This window comes from Lissotriton vulgaris, chromosome 1_1 (genome assembly GCF_964263255.1).
Source record: "Lissotriton vulgaris chromosome 1_1, aLisVul1.2, whole genome shotgun sequence".
Lineage (NCBI taxonomy): Eukaryota > Metazoa > Chordata > Amphibia > Caudata > Salamandridae > Lissotriton > Lissotriton vulgaris.
In genome coordinates, this window is record NC_141685.1 from 797,683,603 (window position 1) to 797,710,058 (window position 26,456).

The window sequence follows — 26,456 nt, forward strand, 5'->3', positions numbered from 1 at the left end:
GAGTTTTGTGGGGGGTCCGGATAGCCGGTCAACTATCCGGCCTGTGGCGGTAAGGTCATGATCGGTGAGCACTAATTGGAAGATCCCTATGAGTGGGCGTCACCCAACACGGATGGGAGCGCTCGGGAGAGGTGGCCTTTGGCCCCTCAACGGGGAGGCGGTCCCTTCTAAGGATGGGTCGCCGAAAGAAAAGGAAAGGCGGTCAAGGCCCCTTCCTGTGTAGGAGGGGTTACAGCCCCCTCCTGGGGAATTTCCCGGGGCCAGTGACGTCTGCGACGGCAGATGTGGTAAGTTGTGTGGGGTTGGGGGGAGGTCTACGATACCTTCTAGATACCTCACACGAGTCTTCGAACGACCTTTAACTGGCGTCGAGTTTATAGGTGCCCCCGTCAAGTCAAGGGAAATTGGTAGTAGTTGCACTTGAGGTACGCCTCAGTGCTGTCGCCCCTCCCAAGTGGGGGGGGTATGTCTGGTTAGGGATCTTGACACCGGTTACGACCTTGCCGTTGGCCCTTAAACGTTAGGATGTACAATTTCAATATTTCAAGGAAATGTTTTGTAGGATGTTAGATCGGCTAGGAGAAATTCTGTATTAGAGAATCTGTTAAGGTTAGCCAAACATCGCAATGTGGTAATGAAATTGTACATTAATATGAAACTGTTTAATGTTTTAATTTTTTGTTTTAATAAATACGGCCGGGAGGGTCACTCCCTCCCACTTCCAAAAACTTCAAGAACTGTTTCCGGTTTCCCTCCTTTGGGGATTGTGTTGAGAGGGGGTGGCGGGTATCTCAGCCATATGGAAAGGGGCAACCACTCGGTCCCCCCGAACGTATGGCAGAGTGCCTCGATCCCCCCGGGAAGCCATTTTGGGCGGGAGGCGCGTCTCGGCTGGTATGCCCGAAGCGGCGTAGCCGGGGCGCGCTTTTTCCCGCCCTAGAGTGGGCTGGCCTAGACACTGATGCGGCTGGCCACGCCCTCGGGGCAGGCAGGGGCGGGCTTACGCCCGCCCTGAAGACGGATAAAAAGGGACGCAAGACCAGAAGACATCCTCTTGTTCCTGTGCTCTGAAGCTGCACCTCCTCGCTGCACGTGAGCTCGAGACGGAACGAAGAGCCAATTTTGACCCACCCACCAGCCCCTGATGACAGCCAGTTGTTTGTAATAAAATTGATCGATAATTCTTTTTCGTTTACAGGTTGCGGTAGTATCGTGTTGATGTTGAGTGTGTAATAAAGAATGGTCTATTTTATGTAGGTTTTGTGATTAAAGAAATTCGGATTTAGTGTCCATTTATAAACATGCCTTTTCGGTCATAGTGGCCAATGTAATTTTTAGTTTAGTTAGCATTGTCGTATTTATTTTGGTCGGGCGGTAAGGTCATGATCGGTGAGCACTAATTGGAAGATCCCTATGAGTGGGCGTCACCCAACACGGATGGGAGCGCTCGGGAGAGGTGGCCTTTGGCCCCTCAACGGGGAGGCGGTCCCTTCTAAGGATGGGTCGCCGAAAGAAAAGGAAAGGCGGTCAAGGCCCCTTCCTGTGTAGGAGGGGTTACAGCCCCCTCCTGGGGAATTTCCCGGGGCCAGTGACGTCTGCGACGGCAGATATGGTAAGTTGTGTGGGGTTGGGGGGAGGTCTACGATACCTTCTAGATACCTCACACGAGTCTTCGAACGACCTTTAACTGGCGTCGAGTTTATAGGTGCCCCCGTCAAGTCAAGGGAAATTGGTAGTAGTTGCACTTGAGGTACGCCTCAGTGCTGTCGCCCCTCCCAAGTGGGGGGGGTATGTCTGGTTAGGGATCTTGACACCGGTTACGACCTTGCCGTTGGCCCTTAAACGTTAGGATGTACAATTTCAATATTTCAAGGAAATGTTTTGTAGGATGTTAGATCGGCTAGGAGAAATTCTGTATTAGAGAATCTGTTAAGGTTAGCCAAACATCGCAATGTGGTAATGAAATTGTACATTAATATGAAACTGTTTAATGTTTTAATTTTTTGTTTTAATAAATACGGCCGGGAGGGTCACTCCCTCCCACTTCCAAAAACTTCAAGAACTGTTTCCGGTTTCCCTCCTTTGGGGATTGTGTTGAGAGGGGGTGGCGGGTATCTCAGCCATATCCACCCCTAAATTTTGACCCTTGGACAGATTTGCACAAAATTGGCATGCCAGACCCTAAATGAGTACGAACATGGGTTCAAAGCTATAAGCACATAAAATGTGTTTTCAATGCATCTGAACCATAACTACACAGGAGTGACTACCACTGTGTAATAAGCAGCCATGTATAATACAACAATGCAACAATAGCAATCTGTAAACAGTAGAATTGTAGTGCAAATCCCTTCACACGCCTGCAGCTGTATAAAAAACATATCCTCTTTTTCAGTTCCCCACGCTGTAAATCTGCACAAACATTGTTCTGGCAATTACTGTTCGACTGCATGGAAAATCACTCAAAATAGTTTCTATTTTCTGTATTGTGCAGTTTTTTAATAAGAAGCGCGGGTGTTGAAACACGATGTTTACAGTCTGCATGTATGTGCACAAATCAGTAAAAACCCGGAAACAGAAGCCTAAATCCTAATGAACGAAGTTAATCATTGTATCCGATTTAGTTTTCAAATGTGTACAGATAGTCTGCAATTTAAAGCATTTCCAATGTTTTTCATTCATATATTAATATTCAGGGAGGAGTTCTTCTTGATCCTCTCCTACACAAATTGTAATGTGAGGAGGTGATAATCACCCTCTCAGATTACATTCACCTTGTGCTGCCAGGAGCAAAGGCCACGTTCTCAGTGTACATGTTTCTGTATTGGTGATGTAGGCACATTTCTGTGGAAACTTCCCCCCTTTCTGCAGCTATAGAGATTGTCTGATAGATGAGATAGACGAGGTTAAGACATGACTCCATGCCAATAAGACTCTAGTCCTGGGTGTCCTTTTAGAAAACGACTTAATCTGGTGATTTGTTCTGATTGGCTTCATTGGTGGGAATCGAGATTACATCTACTTCAATGTATTAGGCTGTTAAATGAAAGCCCATGCTTTAAGTATCACATCCTGATGGGGAGTCATCTAGTAACTATACTAGAGTAGTGATATGTATATGAGGTATTTGCTACCGTGAAAGCGCAACCCATCAGAAATTCTTTTCTGTATGTAACTATTCAGACCCCCCTTGAAGCTTCCCACCGTTATAAACATTCAATGAAGGTAGATAGTAATGTTGTTTTCCATAAAATAAAATCTTCATTGTAAAAAATTCCATCTATAAGCCTCAAAAACTGTTAAATTTCCCTGTTCAGGGGGACAAGCAGGAAAGAACACAGAATCCAGCATTATATATGGTTCTTGGCTCTTTGGGAGAATACCATCCAGATGAACAAGTTATTTAACGTTTGTGTAACTTTCTTTCTAGTGAATACTCTATCTAACCACAGATTCCACCCTTGTGAGTTCTCTCAGTTTACAGACTCTATCAAGGACGCTGTCTCCCTCCCTTAAGACATAACAACACAGAGATTAAAAAGGTGCCACCCTTGAGCAATGACGTCAGTTTAATCTTTAGACCATTCTGTAACCAGGAATGCGGGACCACAGCTAACTGAATTGACTTTTAGTGGCAATGTGTGAAATCTAACATGGGGCCTTATTTTTACCTGCACATCACCTCCATGGAACAGGGAGGTGGGTGGCCAGTCAGGAGTCTGTGGTTAGATAAAATATCCAAGAGAAAGAGAGTATCTGAAGGTCAGTTACTTATTCTATTAATGGATATTTCTAGTAGAAGATTCCTCACCTTGGCCCTGATTCACAAATATCCTCCGCACTTAGGGTAGAGGCTCCATATTCATAGCAGGATCTCGATTCTCATGGCCTAGTGTGGAGATCCCGCCATGACTGTGGAGCCTCCGACACGAGTGCAGAGGCTCATTCTGAATCAGGGCCCTTGTGAATTGATACCAGTGCCATGCCTCTTCCAAAGCAGTGGGTCTGGGGAGTGGATGTCACACAAGGAAGTCCTGCAGAATTGAGTGGGCATAATAACCTGCTCTCCAGACTTGCAAATCAGTGCAGTAGTGCAAGTGGAAGGTCAGGCAGATGCCCATGTGGCTGCCTGGCAAATGTCCCAAACTGGAACTCCCCAAGCTAAGGCACTTGCTGCAGCCTTTGCTCTGGAGGAAATAGCTCTAATGTCTAAATCATTATTGTAGTGAGGCAGTTCATTCCATACGGTGGACTAACTAGTCTCCAATGCTTTCGTTAATTGTATGGTGATGAACATCACAAAGGCATGATGGTCTGACCCAAGCTCTGCACCTAGCTCTAGAGATATGAAGCAATGAAGCTCTGCATGTTTGTGTCAAGCCCCTAAAAAACACATCCATCAGTGTGACAGATCCTCATCTTGTGCAGTTCCCAGTATCTATTTAGCCCTAGATGTGCATGGTCTGTATTCCCATATCAATAAACTGAGCATGCCTAGTGCTAGAGGTGACAATCACCATATCCCTGTATCAAACCCAAGCATTCCACCCTTGAAATGTTCCATGATGCTCTAGTGATATAAAGTTAAGCAACATATGCCAGTTTAGGAGGAATAGATCTTCTTTAGTATTCAACATGGCCTTCATTTAATGAATAGTGGCTTATTTCTTAAGGTTTGCAACATGCTTACATGCATTATGACGGCAAGCTGGCATATAGGCTTGAAGTCTATCCTCATTGTCAATGTTGTAATGCATGTATCTTACTTGTCCTTCGGTTCTTCACTGCCTGGGCCAACAGTAACTTGTGAAACCCAGGAGGGGGGTAATACACACACTGACAAAAGGTACACACACAACGTGCACAACCTCGCTCAGGCCAGGAATGGAGACACGCAGGATACCACAATTACCTCACACGATGGTATGCAGTGGAGAACTTCTGGATCAGGATGCCATCTGAGCATGCCGGTGCATACAATATTCTGCAAAAAAGGCAAAGAAAAACACATGAAATGGCATTAGTTGGTGAACTATCTTCCAAAAGAGTTTTGAAGACTTAGAGAGTCATTTAACCCTTGGATGGAGGCTCACAAGCTGACCATCCTGCCTACCAGGTCATTAGAGGTCACACCCTTCACTCCCCTGGCAGACAACGGCCTGCCTGATTAAGGATCCTCGCCTTCTTGCTGGATCTCTAAGCCTACATTGAGGTCTAGAGAGGGCTAATGAATTTAGTTTCAGTGATGGATTTTTTTTTGCAGAAACCTTGCACTGTGGTACTTGCAGCAGAACATTAAATGCTGAATACTGTTAAAAAGGTAGTTACACAGGAATACTCATTAATATAAAAGCTGGTATGATGTTCTGTCACAATATCGAAGACAGAATATCAACCTGTAACAATATTGAGTTCTGACCACTGTGAAAGTAAATATATATAGGAAAGTATAGATATACTATTCTTAACTAGACATCTATGGTCCTTGATGAAATACATGTCAAGGTGTGCAGTATAGAGTTAAGAACAGAACATCTATACTTATCGATATCTACTTAGAAATGACAATATTGCGGTACTCATTGCTGTAGGTTGATAATTTGTCATTTAGTGTAGTGACGTACAACCACGTTTGATCAGCCTGGGGTACTCAAGGAAGGCCTCTCATTCTTGAATAGTCACAAAAACAACGCACCCTTCGGTACTCACAGCAAAACATATGCCTCAAAGAAACATATTGATCCAACTCTTAAATCGTCAAAACTAAAACCACTAGTGAACAAAAAAGTATAGAGCGAGAAGAGTAAGATTCCTCCAAGTCTTTCTTTTTAACACCGAAGCAACAGTACTTTTAGGTAGGGCATTACTACCAACCAACATAGCCAAAAACCACACAAGTATATTTATTATTTTTTTTTCACCCCCCATAAGTGCCAAGGGGTCATGGTGTCCCTATCCTGTTCCCTTATATATTTTTCAAACTATACAGCACATGGTGATCGAGTGCCTGTGTCTCCCACTAGCAGCTCCAACAGTTTTCTTTAAGCTCCAGCCAGCCAATCAGATTGTTTGGTCCTGCATGACCGAAAAGGCTGATGGGAGAATACACTCTTAAAATCGTTATATTTGAAATTGCTAGTACCGTGGCAGTACCAAGGGACTCCCATGGGACTGAATTCTATTCCGCAGGACACATAGAAAGAGGAAATAGCCTCTCAGGATTGTGTTTGTGCAGGAAGGTGCCCCTTCCTCATAAAAAAACCCAGCATGCAATGCAGGCACCCTTGTACCGTGGGCAACAGCAACTGCCTCTCTGTGTCTATCTCACTTTTTCTTTCTCTCCATGCATACATATAAATATATATGCTCTAAAATTCCTCTGTTCTTCGGTTCCTGTCTGATTCGGCGAAGGATCACAGCACCACGCTTAAAAGGTACTCAAAACGTGTTCTTTTATTTTCTGTCAAACCATAGTGCAAATTACAAAACGGTAGTGGAAGGTCTGCGCGTTTCGGCCCCGAGTCTTCTACTGGACCATACATGCACACACACACACACGTACACACACACACACACACACACATTACTGTCAGTTGTCGCCAGGTGGCAACAAGGAAGAATTGCTCTCCTGGGTGGATTTAAATCTGCCAAGTTTATTAAAAGCAAAGAGAGTACAACACCTGATGAGTTTCGGTCCACGTGAACCTTGATCACAGGATAAGAGAGCTTAGTCCTTTACCACTGTTCCATTTCTCATGGTTTTCTCGTCAGTTCTGCCTTCTTTCCCATTTGCTTCTGGGAAATGGTGTTTATTTTTTTTCAATATGGAATTTCTATAAAGTGCCTGTTGTGCTTAGTGCAAAATGCTTATAAAAGGGCTAAATAAATAAAGTACAACTGCTTAAAAAGAGCTGAATAAATAACTTACAGGTGCTTGTGCAATCTTGTGTTCACCTTTGTTTCGAGAAGTTCAACTTATTCTTTTAACATACAAGGAGCAGTTGTGTTTTCATTTTTCACAGTATTTGAAACATGTGCAAATTATTAGAGGCTGTGCCCGAATTATCTGGTATGCAATTTTTTCTGGCAATCCTTTGGTTTAATAGCATTTTATTGCTGTTGTTATTGTTTCTCCAATGCTTTGTTCTATTTGTTTACATTGGAGTGCATGTTCTAAACTTGCTGGTAGTTTGGATATCATGTACTTTTATCTTTATTCTCTTTTATTCTTTTCGGATTTAAGTCATCTTAGGTTTCATGCCCTTCGGTGGGCTGATACCTCTCTTGTTTTTATTATTATTATTTTATTATTATTTGTGTCTTCTAAAGCGCACAGCTACCCATAGGGTATCCCAGAACCAATCCCAGATAGAGTCAGAGTAGCCCCTAGTTCTAAAACAGCCAGGTCTTCAAATCTTTACAACATGCTATAAGAGAAGAGCAACTTCGCAGGACTATGGGACTATGGAAGATCATTCAAAAGCTTTGGCCCAAAGTGTGAAAATGAGTGCCCCCCCCACTCTCCCCTTGCATTCTTTGTAAATTCTTGGCACTTTACTCAGGGACTGTGTAGATGACTGAAGCACATGTGTGGGCTGGTAGGGTGCTATCAAATCATGAATATACCACTGGGCAGATTCAAATCAAGCCTTGTGCATGTAGCTGAGCTGGTCCTGGGAAATAGAGTCCTAGGGGCCTTTAAAGGTTCAGTGAGGGGGAACTCAGCCCTCTTCCCTTCAAATTAATGTTATGGCCCCAGGGGATGGGGTACATAGGCCTTTTTAAGGCTCAGGGAGGCGGCCTGGCTGGCCTTCTCCCATTTTTTACATTTTGACCCCAGAAGATGGGGTCCCCGGGACCTAACTAGTCTGACCATATGACCCATCCTCCCTTTTCTATAAAATTCAGCCCTGGGGAATGTGGTCTCAGGGGTCTTCACAGGCTTGGGGAAGATCTTGCGTGACCTCATTCCCCTTTTTACAAATTCGGCCCCAGGATATGGGGTCCCTGGGGATCCTGGGGCCACCATTGGCTTGGGGGGCTTCACACACTCTCCCCTTAATTGAAAATAGCAGTCCCCAGAGTTGGCATCCCTGGGACCCTAAATGAGCCCAGGAGGGGACCCTTCTGACACCCCACTCTTTATATATGTATTATAAACTGGCAGGCTACCTTATTTTTTGGCCGCGATCCCCCAAGACTCCAGCAGGGTTTCGGCAAAAAATGCTGTTTTGTTTTTAATTTAGGCCCTAGGGGGATCGCTTTAAGCCCCCCCCCCCACCCTCCCACAGGGCCTAATGGGCAGGGAATACTTACCCTACCCCCTTCTAATATACATTTTGTTAACTTAAGGACTTGGGAATAAGTCCTTGAGTCCTGTAATGGCTACAGCAACATTTTTTTTTAATGTTGAAGGCAGCCGATCAGATAGCCCACTCCTGCACAAGTCTGACTCTCGCAGGAGTGAATTGGCTCAAGGTTAAAAAAAGCTCCCTGGGCCAATCAGAATGTTCTGTTTTTTAATTGGATGAGAAGAGTCCCTCAAAACTAACTGTCCAGATATGCAAATATTTTTAAACCTTAATACATTAAAAGCTACTGCATGAACATACACCAAATCATAAAAAAGCACAATCTGTGGACCAAGATCTAGCTTCCTGCCAAATGTGGTGTAGTTGTTGCGGACGTGCTTCTTAAAGAATTCTATGGGAAATGCATGGGGATTTTGCAACCTCCCCTCACGCTGAAAGATTTTGAATGCTCACAATTTTGCTCACTGATAGTGTCACGTTGACCAGCATTGAGGGTTTGATCTCGGTTTTATAGTTCAGCATGTACTTTGGTGAATGTGTGCATGAGGGAACAATCAAGGAGCTAAGGGGCATATTATCAGGAACGGTGTTAAAAATTATTGCCGGTATAGCAGTAGAAAACTGCAGCTAAAGCGGCGATAATGGGCTTGATAATATGCCCTTGAGAATTCCAACAGAAGTCCATGTTCGGGTGTGAACATGGGCTTCTATTGGAATTCTTCAGGCTTATTATCAAGCCCATTATCGCCGCTTTAGCCGCAGTTTTATGCAGCTAAACTAGCAATAATTTTAACGCTGTTCTTGATAATATGCCCCATAGTTCCCCTGGTTACGTGTTATTAAATTATGTTTTGTCTGTTTAACTGTGTTTTCATAGTACCTCATAAACAAAACACTGATTAAGAGAATCTCTATTGAGCAGGAGAATCAAACAACCTATACCAGTCAGTAACTTCTGTATGTGTAACACACATAGAATTTAGGGAATATGGGATCCCTGGTCCTAAAGACAGCCATGGACTCTCTGGGTCATACATCTACAACTTGCCTCCTCATTTGATGGAGGAGTAATAATGACTCTCAGGCATCACTGTATACACAGGATTTAATCATCTTTGTAAGGGTTCCTGGGATTTTTTATTTTATGTGCGTATTGTGTGCATCCCATCCCTCCATCCATAAGCGTAGGCTCCCAAGTATTTCATTGGAGTAGCTGATCAGCAACTTGAGAATGTGGTGGCATGATAGGATGGCCGATGATGAAGCATGACACCAAGGGTTTGTGTGAGGCCATACCTTTAAAAAATGCCCCTTTAAAAAAGAAAAAATTCAACCACTTGTTAATTGTAACTAGAAAGAGGTACTGTTGTACTTGGCCCTTTTGGCAGGTTCATCCCGAAACTCCTAGCCTGTTTCTGTAACCTGGTGTTGGTGATTTTAGGCCTCTGTGCACTTTAGCACTGTGGTCCAGTGTAAAGTGCGTGCGCTCTGTGTGTGTGTGATGATATGGGCCAGCCCTCCCATAGCAATGCATGGGGGATACGTGTGTCCCTGGTAGTTCCTGGTATGAAAGGAGAGCAGGGGCGAGTTAAGTATGTGCGAACTTGTGAGAATAAATGCTGCGCAATGGTGTGCGCAGATTTATGGTGACTGGTGGAGAAATGCCACTTTTAGAAGTTGGCATTTCTGTGTACAGTGTGTCTGCCTGCCTGATGTGAATTGCATGCCTGGCTTGTGATTGACAGGTGCTGGATGATGTGGGTGGCTCCAGGAGCCAGGATGGGTCTGCAGATGGTGAATAGGGAGATCTGCATGTAGATGGAAGGGAGGAGTTGCACCTGGGACCTGACTAGGACTGTGCCTTCCCTCCACAATGCTGGTTCCACCTCCTGTGGTGCGTCTGAGTACCTAGCCCCCACCTGACAATGTAGAGAAGAGCTGAGCACAAAGCTCCCCTATACCAGTTCTGACTGGTATCCCCCCAGCCCTATGCTGTGACACAAAGGGTTTTTCAAATATAAATATAGGGACTGTGTCCCCATAAAATTGTTCAGTTCTTGGTTGCTGCTCCTGCAGAGGCGTGCTGCTGCTGCTGGGGCCCAGGGGGGCTACCATGAGGGCTGCCTCCCTGGGCCCTGCATTGCCCCTAGATGTCTAAAAGGACTGTTGGGACCTTGTGCTTTATTCTCTTGAACCCTAAGGACTTTTCTATTCTGGGATTCTAGCGCCTTGTGAGCGCTGTGCTTAATTCCTTAATTGCCCCAGGAGAGAGAAGAGCGCGTGGGCTTTACAGCGCTAAACGGTGATCATTTCCGAAGGAATCCCGACGTGGGGATTCCCCCACAGTGAGTGGGAAGAGCGGGTGCCCACCCCGCATTTTTCCTGTTCTGCGTGGGAGGCCACCCTAGGTTATGCATTTTTTAAGAGAAGCGGGTGCCTACCCCACGGTATTGCCGCATATAGGTAATTATCGACGGGAGCCTACTCCGTGGTTTTTCATGTTAAGTAAGCGGGAGCCCACCCCACATTGCAGCTTTGTGGTGGCTTCTAGCTAGAACCTAGCGGGTGCCCACCCCACATTGCCCCACCAGAAGATTGCCAGAATGCGCCGCTGTGCTGCCCACGGCGACCAGTAGTCAGGCAGGAGCCACCTGGCCGGAGGTGGAGCTACTCGCCCTCTGGGGCAGAAACTGCAGTTCAGTACCGGCGGGGCTCCCATGCCCGAGGGAGAGCCCCACGGCATCTGGCCATCAGCTGAAGTAAGGAGGAGACCACGGAGGTGCTTTCAGCACCGGTGAAGGCATGAGGAGCCCGCAGAGTCGCCTTCCGTGCTGAGAGGGCAGGAGAGGTTTAGGTCAGGCAGGGACTGCCGAGGCACATTGTCGGTGCCTTCCCTGCCCGAGGAGAGGTGACTGGAGTGGTCTGTCCCGGTGAGTGGGGACGGTATGGGGCGCAGTGTTGGCACGCTATGAACCACTGGTGGAGCTAGTGCGGATTTCTCTTTGGGCACAGGCAGGAGCCCGTTGAATGTCCCCCCACAGTGGGTGCAGGTTCTTGGTTCTCCTCAGCAGCCCTGCAATTGCAGGCAGCTGCACCATGGGGCAAGTTGTGGATTAGAGTGCTGTTGGGGCTCCCGAGGCACTAGTATTGTCAGTGCCTGATCTTTCTTCAGTTGCCCCGCCGTAGCGGGCAACTGCAACGTGGGGGCCAGTTATTTGGAGTGAAGGAGGGGAGAGTACACCCCAGGCCCCAGTGCCTTTGCCCACTTTATGGTCGATGCTGAGGCAGCCAGAAAGCCCTGAGAAAGGTCCCCCTGAGAACCCTGACATTTTTGGGACAAGAGGCATTGGAGCCCCGAGTAAGGCCAGTAGGGACTCACGTCTGAGCATACCCTTGCTCACTTTGCCACTGGATTCAAGCAAGCCGGGCTGAAGACGGCTGGAATGCCAGAAACCGGTCCTCGGAAGCTTGTTTCCAGTCCAGGGAAGACATGGCTTGGCAGTTCGGGCTGGACTGTTCCCATGAGGCACAGGGTCAGACTGATTTGCATATAGCCATGTCTGAACTGGGGTGGCAGAGTGGGCTAAAGAACGGTGATGGATTAAACCCAGATATCTTGACTGGGTGTGAGTGTTTGATTGATTCAGATGCTCCGTCCATCACCACCCCTTTTTGTACCGTTTTGTTTCATAAAGCACTACATGTACAAATGTTGTCTACCCACAACGATACTGATGGATGATGGGTAATTGTTAACGTTGTTATACAAGATAAAGAATTAGTTCTATTGAACATTTATGGCCCAGTCAGACCGGATCCTGAATTTTGGAATTCTATTAAGATTTTACTTGCCTCTATTGATTGTCCTAATATTGTAGCTCCTGGTGATTTTAATCAGTGGTTAAACACCTATTCTGACAGACAATCCAAATGTAAATTTAATCCGGATAAATCCATTTAATCCGGCTAAATCCCAAAAAGCCTTTCAACCTGCCATTGCCTCTCGTTCATTATAAGATGCTTGGAAAACTTGTAACAATGATACCCATGAATTTACCTTTTTTTCAAATGTTCATCAAACTCATTTTAGGATAGATTATATTTTGATTAGTAAATTCCTTCTCCCATCGCTTTTGTCTTCGGAGATTGGTTCTTTTTTCATTTCTGACCATGAACCTGTGCTCTTTGCTTTGGACCTTTCCTTAAGTTCCCCCAAATTTAGTAGATGGAAGTTAAATAATTTTTTACTGTCTGATAGCCCTTTCATTACAGAAGCTACTAAATTCATAAATGAATTTTTCACACTTAATAACCCTTCTGACACCGCTACTTCTAACAATTGGGATGCCTTTAATGCCTCTTTTCGAGCGTTCACTATTTCATATGTTGCGAGTAAAAAGAAAACTACTCGTAATGCAATGTTATTACAACATTTGAAACTTTTGGAACATACATATTTTACCTCTAAATCCTCCTCAACACTTCATGAATTAATTAAGGCCAAATCTGAACTTAATAAACTAGCTACCATTGATGCTTGTAATGTTCTTCTTAAAATTAAATGTAAATATCATGAGGGTCAAAATAAAGCCGGTAAGATGTTGGCCAACTACTTAAAAATTAAATCTGAATGTAAAAATATTGGACCCATTCTAAATGAATCCACTAATGCCCTTGCATCATCGGATGAAGGCATTGCTTTTGTATTTCATGAATACTACCAGTCACTATATTCTAATGATATGAATCCCTCCCCTCAAAACGTAGATACCTTCTTTTCTGGCCTCCCCAATCACCCTTCCTTACCTGATGAATTTGACTTATTGAAAAAAGATGTTACTTCACAGGAGATATCTGATGCTATTAAATCTTTGAAGAAGTCAAAAGCACCAGGCCCCGGTGGTCTCTCTGTTGAATTTTATTCCACCTTTTCCTCTATTTTCATTCCCTAACTTTTGGCACTTTTTAACTCCTTTATTGGTGAATCTAAAGCCTCTGGTTCCTTTATGGAAGCCTTGATTGTTCTTATCCCTAAACCTGATAAAGACCATTCCCTATGTAAAAATTATCACCCTATATCATTAATTAATTATGACTGTAAGATATTTGCTAAAATTCTTGCCTCCTGTCTTGAGAATATAATCCCTTTACTAGTTAAGACGGATCAAGCAGGCTTTATTAAAGGCAGATTGGCTGCAGATAATGCCCGAATGTTCGCTAATGTCATTTCCTTAAGTAAGACAATTAAGTCCCCTTTAACAGCGCTGTCTCTAGATGCCGAGAAGGCTTTTGATCGAATGAATTGGCAATTCATGTTTAGAACACTTTATTGGTTTGGATTTGGCCCAACTTTTATTTTATATATTAAACTGTTATACTTTCACCCTCGTGCTAGCATTTTTGTAAATAGCTGTTTCTCTATTTTTTTCTCCCTATCTAGAGGTACACGTCAAGGTTGTCCTCTTTTTCCCCTGTTATTTGTTCTATGTCTTGAACCCTTCCTTGAACTTGTCCGTGTTAACGCACATATTTCTGGCCTCATACATAATTCCCTAGAAACCAAAATGTAAGCTTACACAGATTATATATTAGTTTATATGTCCAATCCTCTTACTTCCCTACCTGAATTTTGAGAAGAGGTTAAATTATATTCCAGTGTCTCAGGGCATAGGTTGAACAGAAACGGAAGTACTACAGCTGAATGCCCTCTGTTATCAATATATGTTTAAAGATACTAATTTCACTTGGTGTCCTACTAAAATAAAATACCTTGGTATTTGGTTTTCTGCTACTTTACCTGTCACAATTAAGCATATGTTTAATGCAATAATAAATAAGATGTAATCTCTTTTACTTTCTTGGTCACCTCTTCATTTGTCTTGGTGGGGTAGACTTGACACCATTAAAATGATGATTGTCCCTCATATTCTATATACATTATCTATGTTACCTTTTCGGAACCCCCATATTATTTTTCACAAATCAACTCCATTTGTACAAAATTACTTTGGAATAAAAAGCACCCACGCATTTCCCTTACAAAGCTTAAACGCCCCAAATCTGAAGGAGGTGTGCGTTTTCCTGATTTCAAAGCTTATCATGATGCATTTTTAATCAGACAATTTTTTGCCATTTCCTATGAATTCGGCGACACCCCTATACCTAGATGGATTTCTTTTGAATGATCCTTATTAAAAGATTTTTCTTTTCGCAATATAATTTATATGTCTAACTGTACTTTTATAGCAAAGTATCCTATTTTAAAGTACTCCCAAACCCACTATACAATATTTTTGTCAATGGCCTTGACCCATTACAATGTTTTCTATCCTCTACTATCCGGTACAACAGGTACATTAAATATAAAAGTCAATTGTTCTATTATAAACATTGGAAGGAAAAGGGAATTATCTTTGTTTATCAACGTATTCACCAGAATTCTGTTATTCCCTTTTCTATATTACAACAACAATATCATTTACCTTATACATTCATTGGGGAATATAGTTTAATTTCAACAGCTCTCCTTTCTCACTTAACTACCTTTGATCTCTCCAATGTCTCCGCTTTACTGACTCCACCTACACCACTATATAACATTTCTCGAAAACTTACACCTAAAGCAGCTCATATTTATAAACTATTATCTTAATATGTTACTGAAAGACCTAAATCCCTTACTGAATTAGCTGAGAATCTTACTTATGTTTTACATTCCCTGTCTCTGATTGGGATACATTATGGTCTAAGTTGTTCAAAATTTCACCTGCTGCTCGTATTACCCAATCGCTCTATTTTATTCATAATAGAGCAGTGATAACTCCTCTTTGTATATCCAAGTTTTCCCCTACCTCATCTCCTTTATGTTGGTCTTGCTCTAATTCCACTGGAACTTTAAAAGACCAAATTCATGATTGTGCTAATGTTTTGAGCTTTTGGCGTTCTATTTGGTCTACGTGTGTGAAAATTTTCAACTGTAATATAACTTTATCATTGCAAAATGTTTTTCTTGGTTCATCTTCACCTGATTTTGGTATTGGTAAACTTATATCTTTAATATTCGATCTATTTATAGCATTAGCGTTAAAAGTTATTATGTCATGTTGGAAAGATAATTCCAAATTATCCTCTTTGATTTGGTGGAATTTCATTTGTGATGAACATAGAATTGCTTCTGTCTCCTCTTCCACTTTACCCCAAAAAATTAAATCTGATCTTCTTTGGTTATCTTTCACATCATATCTTGCTTTAATTGCACCTATGTCTTAAATTCATCCTATCTTTTATTTTTTGTCGATATTTTCACCATATTTTATCCTTTACATTTCTACCCTTCTCCTATTTCTTTCATATGTTCTTTCTTCATTCTTTTCTCCCCCCCTCTTTATTCTGGTTGCATTTAATATATTGTATTTTACAGTATTTACTCATGTATTATTTGTACTCTGTTTTATAGTTCTGATAAGGATATTATTTTTCTTTCTGTCTTGTTTTTTGTATTTTTCGCTTGTTATTCTGAAAAACTCAATAAAAATTCTTAATAAAAAAAAATATGATTCTGAGGCCATTTTGAAAAATGTATTCTTTCTAGCACACTGGCTTACATTTAGAAGACAAAACTAGATAGAAATTCTGCTTATAGTCACACATTTTCTACTATTCTGTATTTCTACACTTCTCTCAATAACAATGGTAACCCACTTGTACGGCTGGCCTAGCACCCACAACAGGAAAGGCCCCAAAATGCAATGTGAAGAATTCAAGTTTTCGCTATAAAAACTGACTCATTTTGGCAGTATGGGTAGCTACGTCATTCGTGCCCAGGGTTAATACCCACTTAATACTTCTGAAAAACAGGCACGCTGGGGAGTCCAGGGTAGTGTGACTTGTGTGGATCCCACTAAGGGGCATATTTACAAGGAGTTAACGCCACCTGAACATCACTTTTTCCAACGTTCTGGAGGCGTTAAGTCCTTTGATTATTTACAAGGCACTTAAGCCACTTAATGTGGCTTAACTCCACCTTGTAAATAATGCTGATAATCATGTAGCTCTTAGCTACATGAAAGGGGAAAGGGGTGTGCAATGGGATTTGCAGTGGGCCTTCTGCTGCAACACCCATTACTTTTTTACGCTGTCCCATATTTACAAGCTATGGGGTAGCGCCAAAAATACCGCCAAGGAATACCTAGTCTTAAGCAGGCAATATGAGGAGAAATGTTTCATTTCACCTAGTATTTTGCTCTTTTTATGTGTGCAGCATTCTGCAGCACACATAGAAACAGCAAATCGCCTATAAAGATTGTTTATGTGCAGGAAGGTGTTCTTTCCGGCACATAAACAATCATGCCTGAGCGCAAACACCCTTGCAACAAGGCGCCAGTTTGCATGTGCTGGCTCTAGTCAGCTTTTTTAGTGCTAAGGTAAACGCATGGCACGCTGCATCCTTGTAATTACAGCACATCCTTGCGTTTTAAAACTGACTGAGAGCAGCGTTACCAATTTTGGTACAGCAGAGGGCTCCGCCAGCTTCTAATAACTATGTCCTAAGTTTCCTAACCAGAATGCCCTGCAAACTTCAAACTGCCATTGTACTGGTAGGCTTTCTTCTCCCTGACTGCCTCTGGGTGGGGGTAGAAAGACTGTTGGGCCTGTTACATAGTTGGGCCATGACCCACTGACTTGATGAACAGAAGACAATCTGCTGAGGAAACACACAAAAAGCCCTCTGGTCTGGAGTAAGACGGGCGGGTATGTGGATGGAAACAACTATGCTGAGAGGGGGAGGGGAATTGCCTTTTAAGGACGGTTTCCCTCACACACCAGAGGTGTCATGCTTCATCATAGGGATACCTCCTTGCGTCCCGAACCTAGTCATGACGCGGGCTACAACCCCCTCACCGCGAGGGTGGTGCTCAGGGATGTTTTAAAGGGGGTATCACTAAAACCCAAAGAGAGCATGATGTAGAGAGTGCAGTCCTAAAAAAATGGTGATATAAAATTAGCTACGAGGTTAGCCAGACAAAGTTTATTACTGCTACCTGGTGATAGAATTAAAAACAGATTGTGTGTAGTGTAACTGCCGACATTATAGGACATTGCACTGGTGAGTGAGTGACATGTTTCAGCCTATTGACCTATATGAGTATCTCGGCCTTCATCATGATGTCTTACTAGCTACAGCTAAACATGAATGAACTAGGAGAAAAAGGAAAAAACAACAGAAATCAGTCTTGACCCTGCACCCAATGGGAACAGTCTAGCCCAAACTGCCAGGCTAGGTCCTCCCTGGACTGGAAACAAGCATCCTAGGACTGGTTTCAGGCTTTCAGCCCTTATCTGTCAGGATAGCTTGACTCCAGTGGCATGGAGAGCACGGGACCCACGTCTGAGCATACCCGTCCCACTCAATCAATCAATCAATCAATGACACTTATAAAGCGCGCTACATACCCGTAGGGTCTCAAGGCGCTGGGGGGTGGGGGGGGTGCCGCTACTGCTCGAACAGCCAGGTCTTCAGCTTCTTCCTGAAGGAGAGGTGGTCTTGGGTCAGGCGCAGGTCGGTCGGGAGGGAGTTCCAGGTCTTGGCGGCCAGGTAGGAGAAGGACCTTCCTCCTGTAGTCGCTCTTCGGATGCGGGAGACGGCGGCGAGGGCGTGGTTGGCTGATCGGAGGTGGCGTTTGGGAGCGTAGAAGTTGACTCGGCTGTTGAGGTAGCTCGGGCCTTGGTCATGTAGGGCTTTGTGTGCGTGGGTGAGGAGGCGGAAGGTGATTCTTTTGTTGACGGGGAGCCAGTGAAGGTCTCTCAGATGTCCGGAGATGTGGGTGGTTCGTGGGATGTCGAGGATGAGTCTGGCTGAGGCGTTCTGGATCCGCTGGAGTCTCTTCTGGAGCTTGGCGGTGGTACCGGCGTAGAGGGCGTTGCCGTAGTCCAGTCGGCTGGTGACGAGGGCCTGGGTGACGGTCTTCCTGGTCTCGGTGGGGATCCACCAGAAGATCTTCCGTAGCATGCGTAGGATGTTGAAGCACGCCGAGGAGACGTTGTTGACTTGCCTGGTCATGGAGAGGGAGGAGTCCAGGATGAAGCCCAGGTTGCGTGCATGGTCTGTCGGTTTGGGTGCGGTGCCCAGGGCGGGAGGCCACCAGGAGTCGTCCCAGGCGGAGGGTGAGGGGCCCAGGATGAGGACCTCTGTCTTGTCCGAGTTCAGTTTCAGGCGGCTGGTCGTCATCCACTCGGCTACCTCTTTCATCCCTTCGTGCAGGTTGGCTCTGGCAGCTGTGGGGTCGTTGGTCAGGGAAAGGATCAGCTGGGTGTCGTCGGCGTAGGAGATTATGCTGAGGTTGTGTTTGCGTACGATGGCCGCGAGGGGGCTCATGTAGACGTTGAAGAGGGTGGGGCTCAGAGATGATCCTTGAGGGACGCCGCAGATGACTTCGGAGGCCTCTGACTTGTACGGTGGTAGGCGGACTCTCTGTGTTCTTCCGTCGAGGAAGGAGATGATCCATTCCAGCGCCTTGTCCTGGATTCCGATGTTGCTGAGGCGCCGTACTAGGGTGCGGTGGCAGACCGTGTCGAATGCCGCGGAGAGGTCTAGGAGGATGAGGGCCGCTGTTTCTCCATTGTCCATCAGGGCTCGGATGTCATCGGTGGCGGCGATGAGGGCGGTCTCGGTGCTGTGATTGGCTCGGAAGCCGGACTGTGAGGGGTCGAGGGATCCGTTCGTCTCGAGGAAGGCGGCCATCTGCTTGTTGACGGTCTTCTCGATGACTTTGGCTGGAAACGGGAGGAGCGAGATGGGGCGGTAGTTCTTGAGGTCGGTGGGGTCCGCTGTTGGTTTCTTGAGTGGAGCGCTGAGTTCGGCGTGTTTCCAGCTCTCAGGGAAGATGGTGGTGTCGAAGGATGTGTTGATGATGTCTCGCAGGTGGGGTGCGATGACAGCGTCGGCCTTGTTGAAGACGTGGTGAGGGCAGGGGTCGGTCGGTGATCCGGAGTGGATGGAGTTCATCGTGCGGATGGTGTCTTCGGTGCTGATCGGGGTCCAGGCGTGGAGGGTGGTGGTGGGGGGTGGTTGTTCGGTCATGGTGTGCGTTGGTTGGTTGTAGAAGCTGTTGTGTATGTCCGCGATCTTGTTGTGGAAGTATGAAGCGAGGGAGTTGCAGAGGTCTTGCGATGGGGTGATGTCGTTGTTTCCTGCGCTGGGGTTGGAAAGCTCTTTCACGATGTTGAAGAGTTCCTTGCAGTTGTGTGCGTTGTTGTCCAACCGGTCCTTGAATGCTGTTTTCTTGGCGGCGCGGATCAGCTGGTGGTGTTTCCGGGTGGCAAGTTTGAAGGAGGTCCTGTTGTCCGGTGTCGGTTCCTTTCTCCAGACTTTCTCGAGGGCTCGACAGTTCTTCTTGGAGCTCTTGAGTTCGTCGGTGAACCATGGAGCCTTCTTGCTGCCGGGTCTGCTAGGCGGGGTCCTCAGTGGGGCAAGTTCGTCCGCGCAGTTGCTGATCCACTTCGTGAGGTTGTCGGCGGCCTGGCTGGGGTTCGCTGAGCTGGCAGGAGGGTGCTGGTTCAGGGAGGTGGTGAGCTGGTCTGCTGTGATCTTGTTCCAGCTTCTGCGGGCGGCCTGTTGCTGGTGGTGGTGGGTCGTCGTTCTCTTGAAGGTGAAGTGGACGCAGCTGTGGTCCGTCCATTGAAGCTCTGTGGCGTGGCTGAAGTCGATGTCTGTGCTGGCAGAGAAGACTGCGTCGAGTGTGTGTCCGGCGAGGTGGGTGGGGGTGGACACCAGTTGCTTGAGTCCCAGGTTGGCGAGGTTGTCGAGCAGGGTGCTGGTGTTGCGGTCGTTGTTGTTCTCTAGATGGAAGTTGAGGTCTCCCAGGAGGATGTAGTCAGGGGAGGGGAGGGCATGCGAGCTGACGAAGTCGGCGATGTCCTCGCTGAATTGTGTGCGTGGTCCAGGGGGTCGGTAGATCAGGGTGCCTCTGAGGGTGGTGTTCGGGTTGGTGTGGATCTGGAAATGCAGGTGTTCGGCGCTGGTCAGGGTGTTGTCGGTGCTGGTCATGAGACGGATGGTGTGCCTGTGGATGATGGCGATGCCTCCTCCCATCTGGTTGGCGTTTCGGTCCCTCCAGACGATCTTGTAGCCCTCTGGGATAGCGATGGCGATGTCGGGAGCTGAAGAGGCGTTCATCCAGGTCTCCGTGAGGAAGGCAACGTCAGGGGCTGTGGCGTCTAGAAGGTTCCAGAGTTCGATGGCGTGTCTGTGGACGGAGCGGGTGTTGAGCAGGATGCACTTGAGGTGGGTGCTGCTGGTGTTCGACTTGGCGGGTGCTGGTGCGAGGCTGGTCCGGATGCAGGAGAACTTGCAGGCGTGGCAGCTGAAAGGCCGTGGGTACGTCGTGGAGTGGCTTGATGGCATTCTGGGAGTCGGCCGGTGTTGAGTGCGGTGAGGGTGGCGGCGGAGTACGTCAGGCGGGTCGGTCGGGGTCTTCGGGGGCCAGGGGTCCTGGCGCTGGGCGCGATCCGGTCGCGGACGGGCGTAGACGGGCTTACCTTTGGCGCGCCTTCGGCGCACAATCGGGGTGACAAATGCATAAAGAACAATTGATGGATAGAATGCAGAACAATGTCATACATTCACTTCAGTACAGAGATCTGGGCCTAAATCCATAGTTTTTTTTTGCTCACCATGCCATTTCAGTTTGGACCCAGCCATATGCAAATTAGTCTTGACCCTGCGCCCAATGGGAATAGGCCAGCCTGAAACGCCAGGCTTGGTCCTTCCTGGACTGGAAACAAGCATCCTAGGACCGGTTTCGGGGTATCTGCCAGGATAGCTGGAACAGTCCAGCCAGAACAATATCACTGAGTTGTTTAACAATATCACTCAGTTGTCATGATGATTATTTAGCGCAATGGCTAATGATAGCGCGAGGGATCAGGCCAGTTAAGCCTGCTGATATTATGCATGTGAATTGAAAGGAAAGGGGGTAACAACAGGCTAGTCCCTTACATTCTTGACATTCTTCCTGCCTTTAGGGGCTTGGCATCTCCTGTCTAATTGAGGTCACACACGCTTCTCACACAGGTCTTTTAACTCCGGTTTTACGTCTGGTTTTACCTTTATTTCAAATTCTCCCACTCTCTATATTTATTTATAGCTCCCAATTTGTGACTGGGCGTATTCATTAATACTACACCACTGGCTAAGGGCAGGACCCATGGCACTCTTATGGCCCTGACATGCGCTTTCTGTTTCCGCTCGTGAGGCTTATATAACAGCCTTGACTCATGACATTAACTGCTTCCATCTATAAACACAAAGGACTTTTATTGACTGATTGCTCAGATACTGTATGCTTGTCCCTGCTATAATTAAGCACACATCCTTTCACACTTTAATGCCACCACCTCTATCCATTAGGTTGGATTGACGTATGTAACTAAGGCTCTCAACCCAGGACAGATATGGTATAGTACCTGACTGTTGCAGGTGAGTTTTGCAGAACTAAGAAATTACATAGTGCATTTTCACACTAGTTCTGCTGTATAATCATGTACAATGTACATACTATTGTTTCTTTCGCTGTGTGAGAATGTGGACCAACTATGTGGACCAACTATGCTGTACCTTTTTACACTATTTCAACTGCGCAGTTTGTTGTCTTTTGTTTTACCACAGGTTTTACCAGTGAATCTGCTGAACTGCTGGATCACTGGTTTAGTATTACACACCGACGTTTCTGTGGATTTTTCCTTTTTCACCTAGTTTATTCACGTTTAGCAGTAGCTAGTAAGAAATACTGATGAAGCTTGAGACACTCATATAGGTCAGTAGGCTGAAATGTCGATCACTTGCCAGTGCAACTGCCTCCAATGTCGGCAGTTACACTACACACTATCTTTATTTAATCCTTGTTCCACATAGTAATGATAAGCTTTATCTGGCTAACATCATAGCTAGTTTTATATCACAATTTTGAGCACTGCACTCCCTACACCACACATCACGCTTTCTTTGGGTTTCAGTAATACCCTCTTTAAAACATCCCTGAACTCTTCCCTCGCAGCGAGGGGGTTGTACCCGTGTCACGAGTAGGTTCGTGATGTGAGTAGTTATCCTATGATGAAGCATGATACCTCTGGTGTGTGAGGAAAACCGTCCTTAAAAGGGAATTACCTCTCCCCACTCTCAGCATAGTTGTTTCGATCCACATACTCGCCCATCTTACTTCTTGCAACAGGCTGCACGCAGAAGCTGGGACAAGATCACAGCCGACCAACTCGCCACATCCCTGAGCCAGAACCCTCCCGCCAGCTCAGCGAACCCCAGCCAGGCCGCCAACAACCTCACGAAGTGGATCAACAACTGCGCAGACGACCTCGCCCCTCTGAAGACCCCGCCTAGCAGACCCGGCAGCAAGAAAGCCCCATGGTTCACCGACGAACTCAAGAGCTCCAAGAAGAACTGCCGAGCCCTCGAGAAAGCCTGGCGCGGAGACCCTACACCAGACAACATGACCACCCTCAAGCTCGCCACTCGTAAACACCACCAACTGATCCACGCCACCAAGAAAACGGCATTCAAGGAACGACTGGACAACAACGCACACAACAGCAAGGAACTCTTCAACATCGTCAATGAGCTCTCCAACCCCAACGCCGGAAGCAACGACATCATCCCTTCACAAGACCTCTGCAACTTCCTCGCCTCCTACTTCCACACCAAGATCGCAGACATACACTACAGCCTCAGCATACAACCTACGCACCCCACGACCGCACCAACGCCCCCTACCACCATCATCCACGCCTGGACCCCGATCAGCACCGAAGACACCATCTGCACGATGAACTCCATCCACTCCGGTTCTCCAACCGACCCCTGCCCTCACCACGTCTTCAGCAAGGCCGACGCGGTCATCGCACCCCATCTGCGGGACATCATCAACACCTCCTTCGACACCGCTACCTTCCCGGAGAGCTGGAAGCACGCCAAACTCAGTGCTCTACTGAAGAAACCATCAGTGGACCCCACCGAACTCAAAAACTACAGCCCCATCTCGCTCCTCCCATTTCCGGCCTAAATCATCGAGAAGACCGTCAACAAGCAGCTGGCCGCCTTTCTCGAGACGAACGGATCCCTTGACCTCTCGCAGTCTGGCTTCCTGGCCAACCACAGCACCGAGACCGCCCTCATCGCAGCCACGGACGACATCCGAGCCCTGCTCGACAACGGAGAAACAGCGGCCCTCATCCTCCTGGACCTACCGCGGCATTCGACACTGTCTGCCACCGCACCCTAGTGCAGTGCCTCAGCAACGTCGGAATCCAGGAGAAGGCACTAGAATGGATCATCTCCTTCCTCGCCGGAAGGACACAGAGAGTCCGCCTTCCCCCGTTCAGATCAGAAGCCACCAAAGTCATCTGCAGCGTTCCTCAAGGCTCCTCGCTCAGCCCCACCCTCTTCAATGTCTACATGAGCCCCCTCGCGGCCATCGCACGCCAACACAACCTCAACATCATCTCCTACGCCGACGACACCCAGCTGATCCTCTCCCCCACCAACGACCCCGCCATCGCCAGAGCCAACCTACACAAAGGGATGACAGACGTAGCCAAGTGGATGATGAACAGCCGCCTGAAACTGAACTCAGACAAGACGGAAGTCCTCATCCTGGGCTCCTCGCCCTCCGCCTGGGACGGCTCCTGGTGGCCCCCGCCCTGGGCAGCGCACCCAAACCAACAGACCACGCACGCAACCTGGGCTTCATCCTGGACTCCTCCCTCTCCATGACCATACAAGTCAACGCTGTCTCCTCGTCGTGCTTCAACATCCTGCGCATGCTACGTAAGATCTTCCGGTGGATCCCCATCGAGACCAGGAAGACGGTCACCCAGGCCCTCGTCACCAGCCGACTGGACTACGGGAACTCCCTCTACACCGGAACCACTGCCAAACTCCAGAAGAGACTCCAGCAGATCCAGAACTCCTCAGCGAGAATCATCCTCGACATCCCCCGACACAGCCACATCTCCGGACACCTGAGAGACCTGCACTGGCTCCCGGTCCACAAGAGAATCACCTTCCGTCTCCTCACCCACGCACACAAAGCCCTTCACAACCAAGGCCCAGGATACCTCAACAGCCGCCTCAACTCCTAAAAAGGAAGTTAAAAATCTAGGAGTTTGGTTTGACTCCTCATTAAGTTTTGTGGTCCACACAAAGAAAACTGCTGCCATGTGCTTTGGACTTTTGCGTAATCTGAGGCCAATATTAAAAAATTTTGATCCACCTACACGTCAGCTTGTGGTACAGTCTACAATCCTCTCAAGACTGGACTACGCAAGTTCTTTGTTTCTGGGAACTAACCAGATGGAGAAGGCTCGTTTACAACGCGTCCAAAACGCAGCAGCCCGTGCTTTAACTGGTCTCCCCCGGTTTAAATCAGTATCTGATACGCTCTCAAAGCTACACTGGCTTCCTATCGACAAAAGAATCCACTTCAAGACTTTGTGTCTCGCTTTTAAGATTCTGAAAATGGACTCTCCCCCTATGCTTTGCCCTTTGATGACAAAGTACTTCCCTCGAAGAGCCCTTAGATCGATGGGACAGTGTCTGGCTGTGGTTCCTCAGGTTAAGCTAGCTCTGACGGGAGGACGTTCCTTCCGCTACCTGGCTGAAAAACTCTGGAACGCTCTTCCAACACAGACCCGGAATCTAAATGATCTTTTGGCCTTTAGAAAGGCCATTAAGACTCACCTTTTCTGTCAGTAATTGGCTTTGCTGTGATCTTTCTGTTGGCTACGTTTGCTTTCTCTCTTCTGATCAAGCGCCGGGACGCCCCTTTGCTGGGGCAGCCGTGCGCTATACAAGAAAGTATAACATAACATAACATAACAACTTCTACACTCCCACACGGCAGCTTCGATCGACCAACCACGCCCTCGCGGCCATCCCCCGCATCCGGAGAGCCACCACAGGAGGAAGGTCCTTCTCCTACCTGGCCGCCAAGACTTGGAACTCCCTCCCGACCCACCTCCGCCTGACCCAGGACCACCTCACCTTCAGGAGGCAGGTCAAGACCTGGCTGTTCGAGCAGTAGCGGACCCCCCTCCCCCCCCCAAGCGCCTTGAGACCCTCCGGGTGAGTAGTGCGCTATATAAATGCTTTGATTGATTGATTGACTTTGGACCGTAGGGCTTTTTGTGTGCCTGGTAAATAAGATTGAGGAGTCTGCCCTCGCTGGTCCTTAAATCTCCTCATTCCCCCCTTGTGAGACGACAAACTGCTGAGGCCATTATGAGGAGGGGACAAAGCCTGATGCCAGGGCGGGAACCATCTTTATTTTTACCATTTTCCTTAGTGTATTCACCCCCCCCTCCCCCCCCCCCCCCCCTCCACCAAAGAGGGCAGAATTGGCGTAAGCTAAAAACTATTCGGACCATCATGGGGGACAAGCCTTGATACCTGGGCAGGCCACTCCAACATTTTCTCCTCCCCCTGGTGGGTGCAATGGGGGCAAACACCCGCACGAAGGGCCCAGAAAATTCTGGGTGTTTTTGTGAGTATGGGAACACCTGCTCATACCTTGGTGGCTGTACCACGCTCCCTGGTGTGTGTCTAGTGGGTGGATTCCTGCTTGAGGGAACCCACGCTCCCGTGCGAAACCCAAGCAGGGATCCACCCGCTCTTGAGGTCTACTCCTGAAAAGGGGATTCCACCCCCTTTTTCGTCAGTTGTCTCCTCTTGGATTGGTTCTCGGGCAGAGATATGCCCACTGAGCACCGATCAAAGCAAAGCCAGCTGGCACTAATAAACAACTAGTTTCATTTTCAGTGTGCACATCACACTGATCAAAGAACCAATCAAAAAAAAATTATGTTGAGGCCTAAAGGAAGTTTGCACCAGAAGGATTTTCTCTTATAGTGTTGCGGTTGTATATTTCACGTCACAAAGATAGAGCGGTGGACGTGAACAACAGCTCGCATACTGCGACACATGCTGGTTTTAAAATTGGTTTCGAGTTTGGTAAGACTTCAGGGAATTTCTATTGAGGCTACTAGACACTATTCACAAATGTAAAGCTTTCCCCAACTCCTGATATATGCCTTTCTGAATCGCAAGTAGCAGGGGACGCTCCTTTCACACCCCTTCCA

At 46.9% G+C, this 26,456-nt stretch overlaps 1 protein-coding gene across 1 annotated transcript in view; it reads right to left on the reverse strand.

Moving 5' to 3' along the window:
• Window positions 1-26,456, reverse strand: part of PAPPA2 (pappalysin 2) — an 853,188-nt gene that overhangs the window by 186,199 nt on the left and 640,533 nt on the right. Inside the window, exon 20 of the mRNA XM_086956586.1 lies at window positions 4,913-4,984. Within this exon, the coding sequence (XP_086812712.1) occupies window positions 4,913-4,984 (72 nt within the window). The remainder of the gene's footprint in view (window positions 1-4,912; window positions 4,985-26,456) is intronic.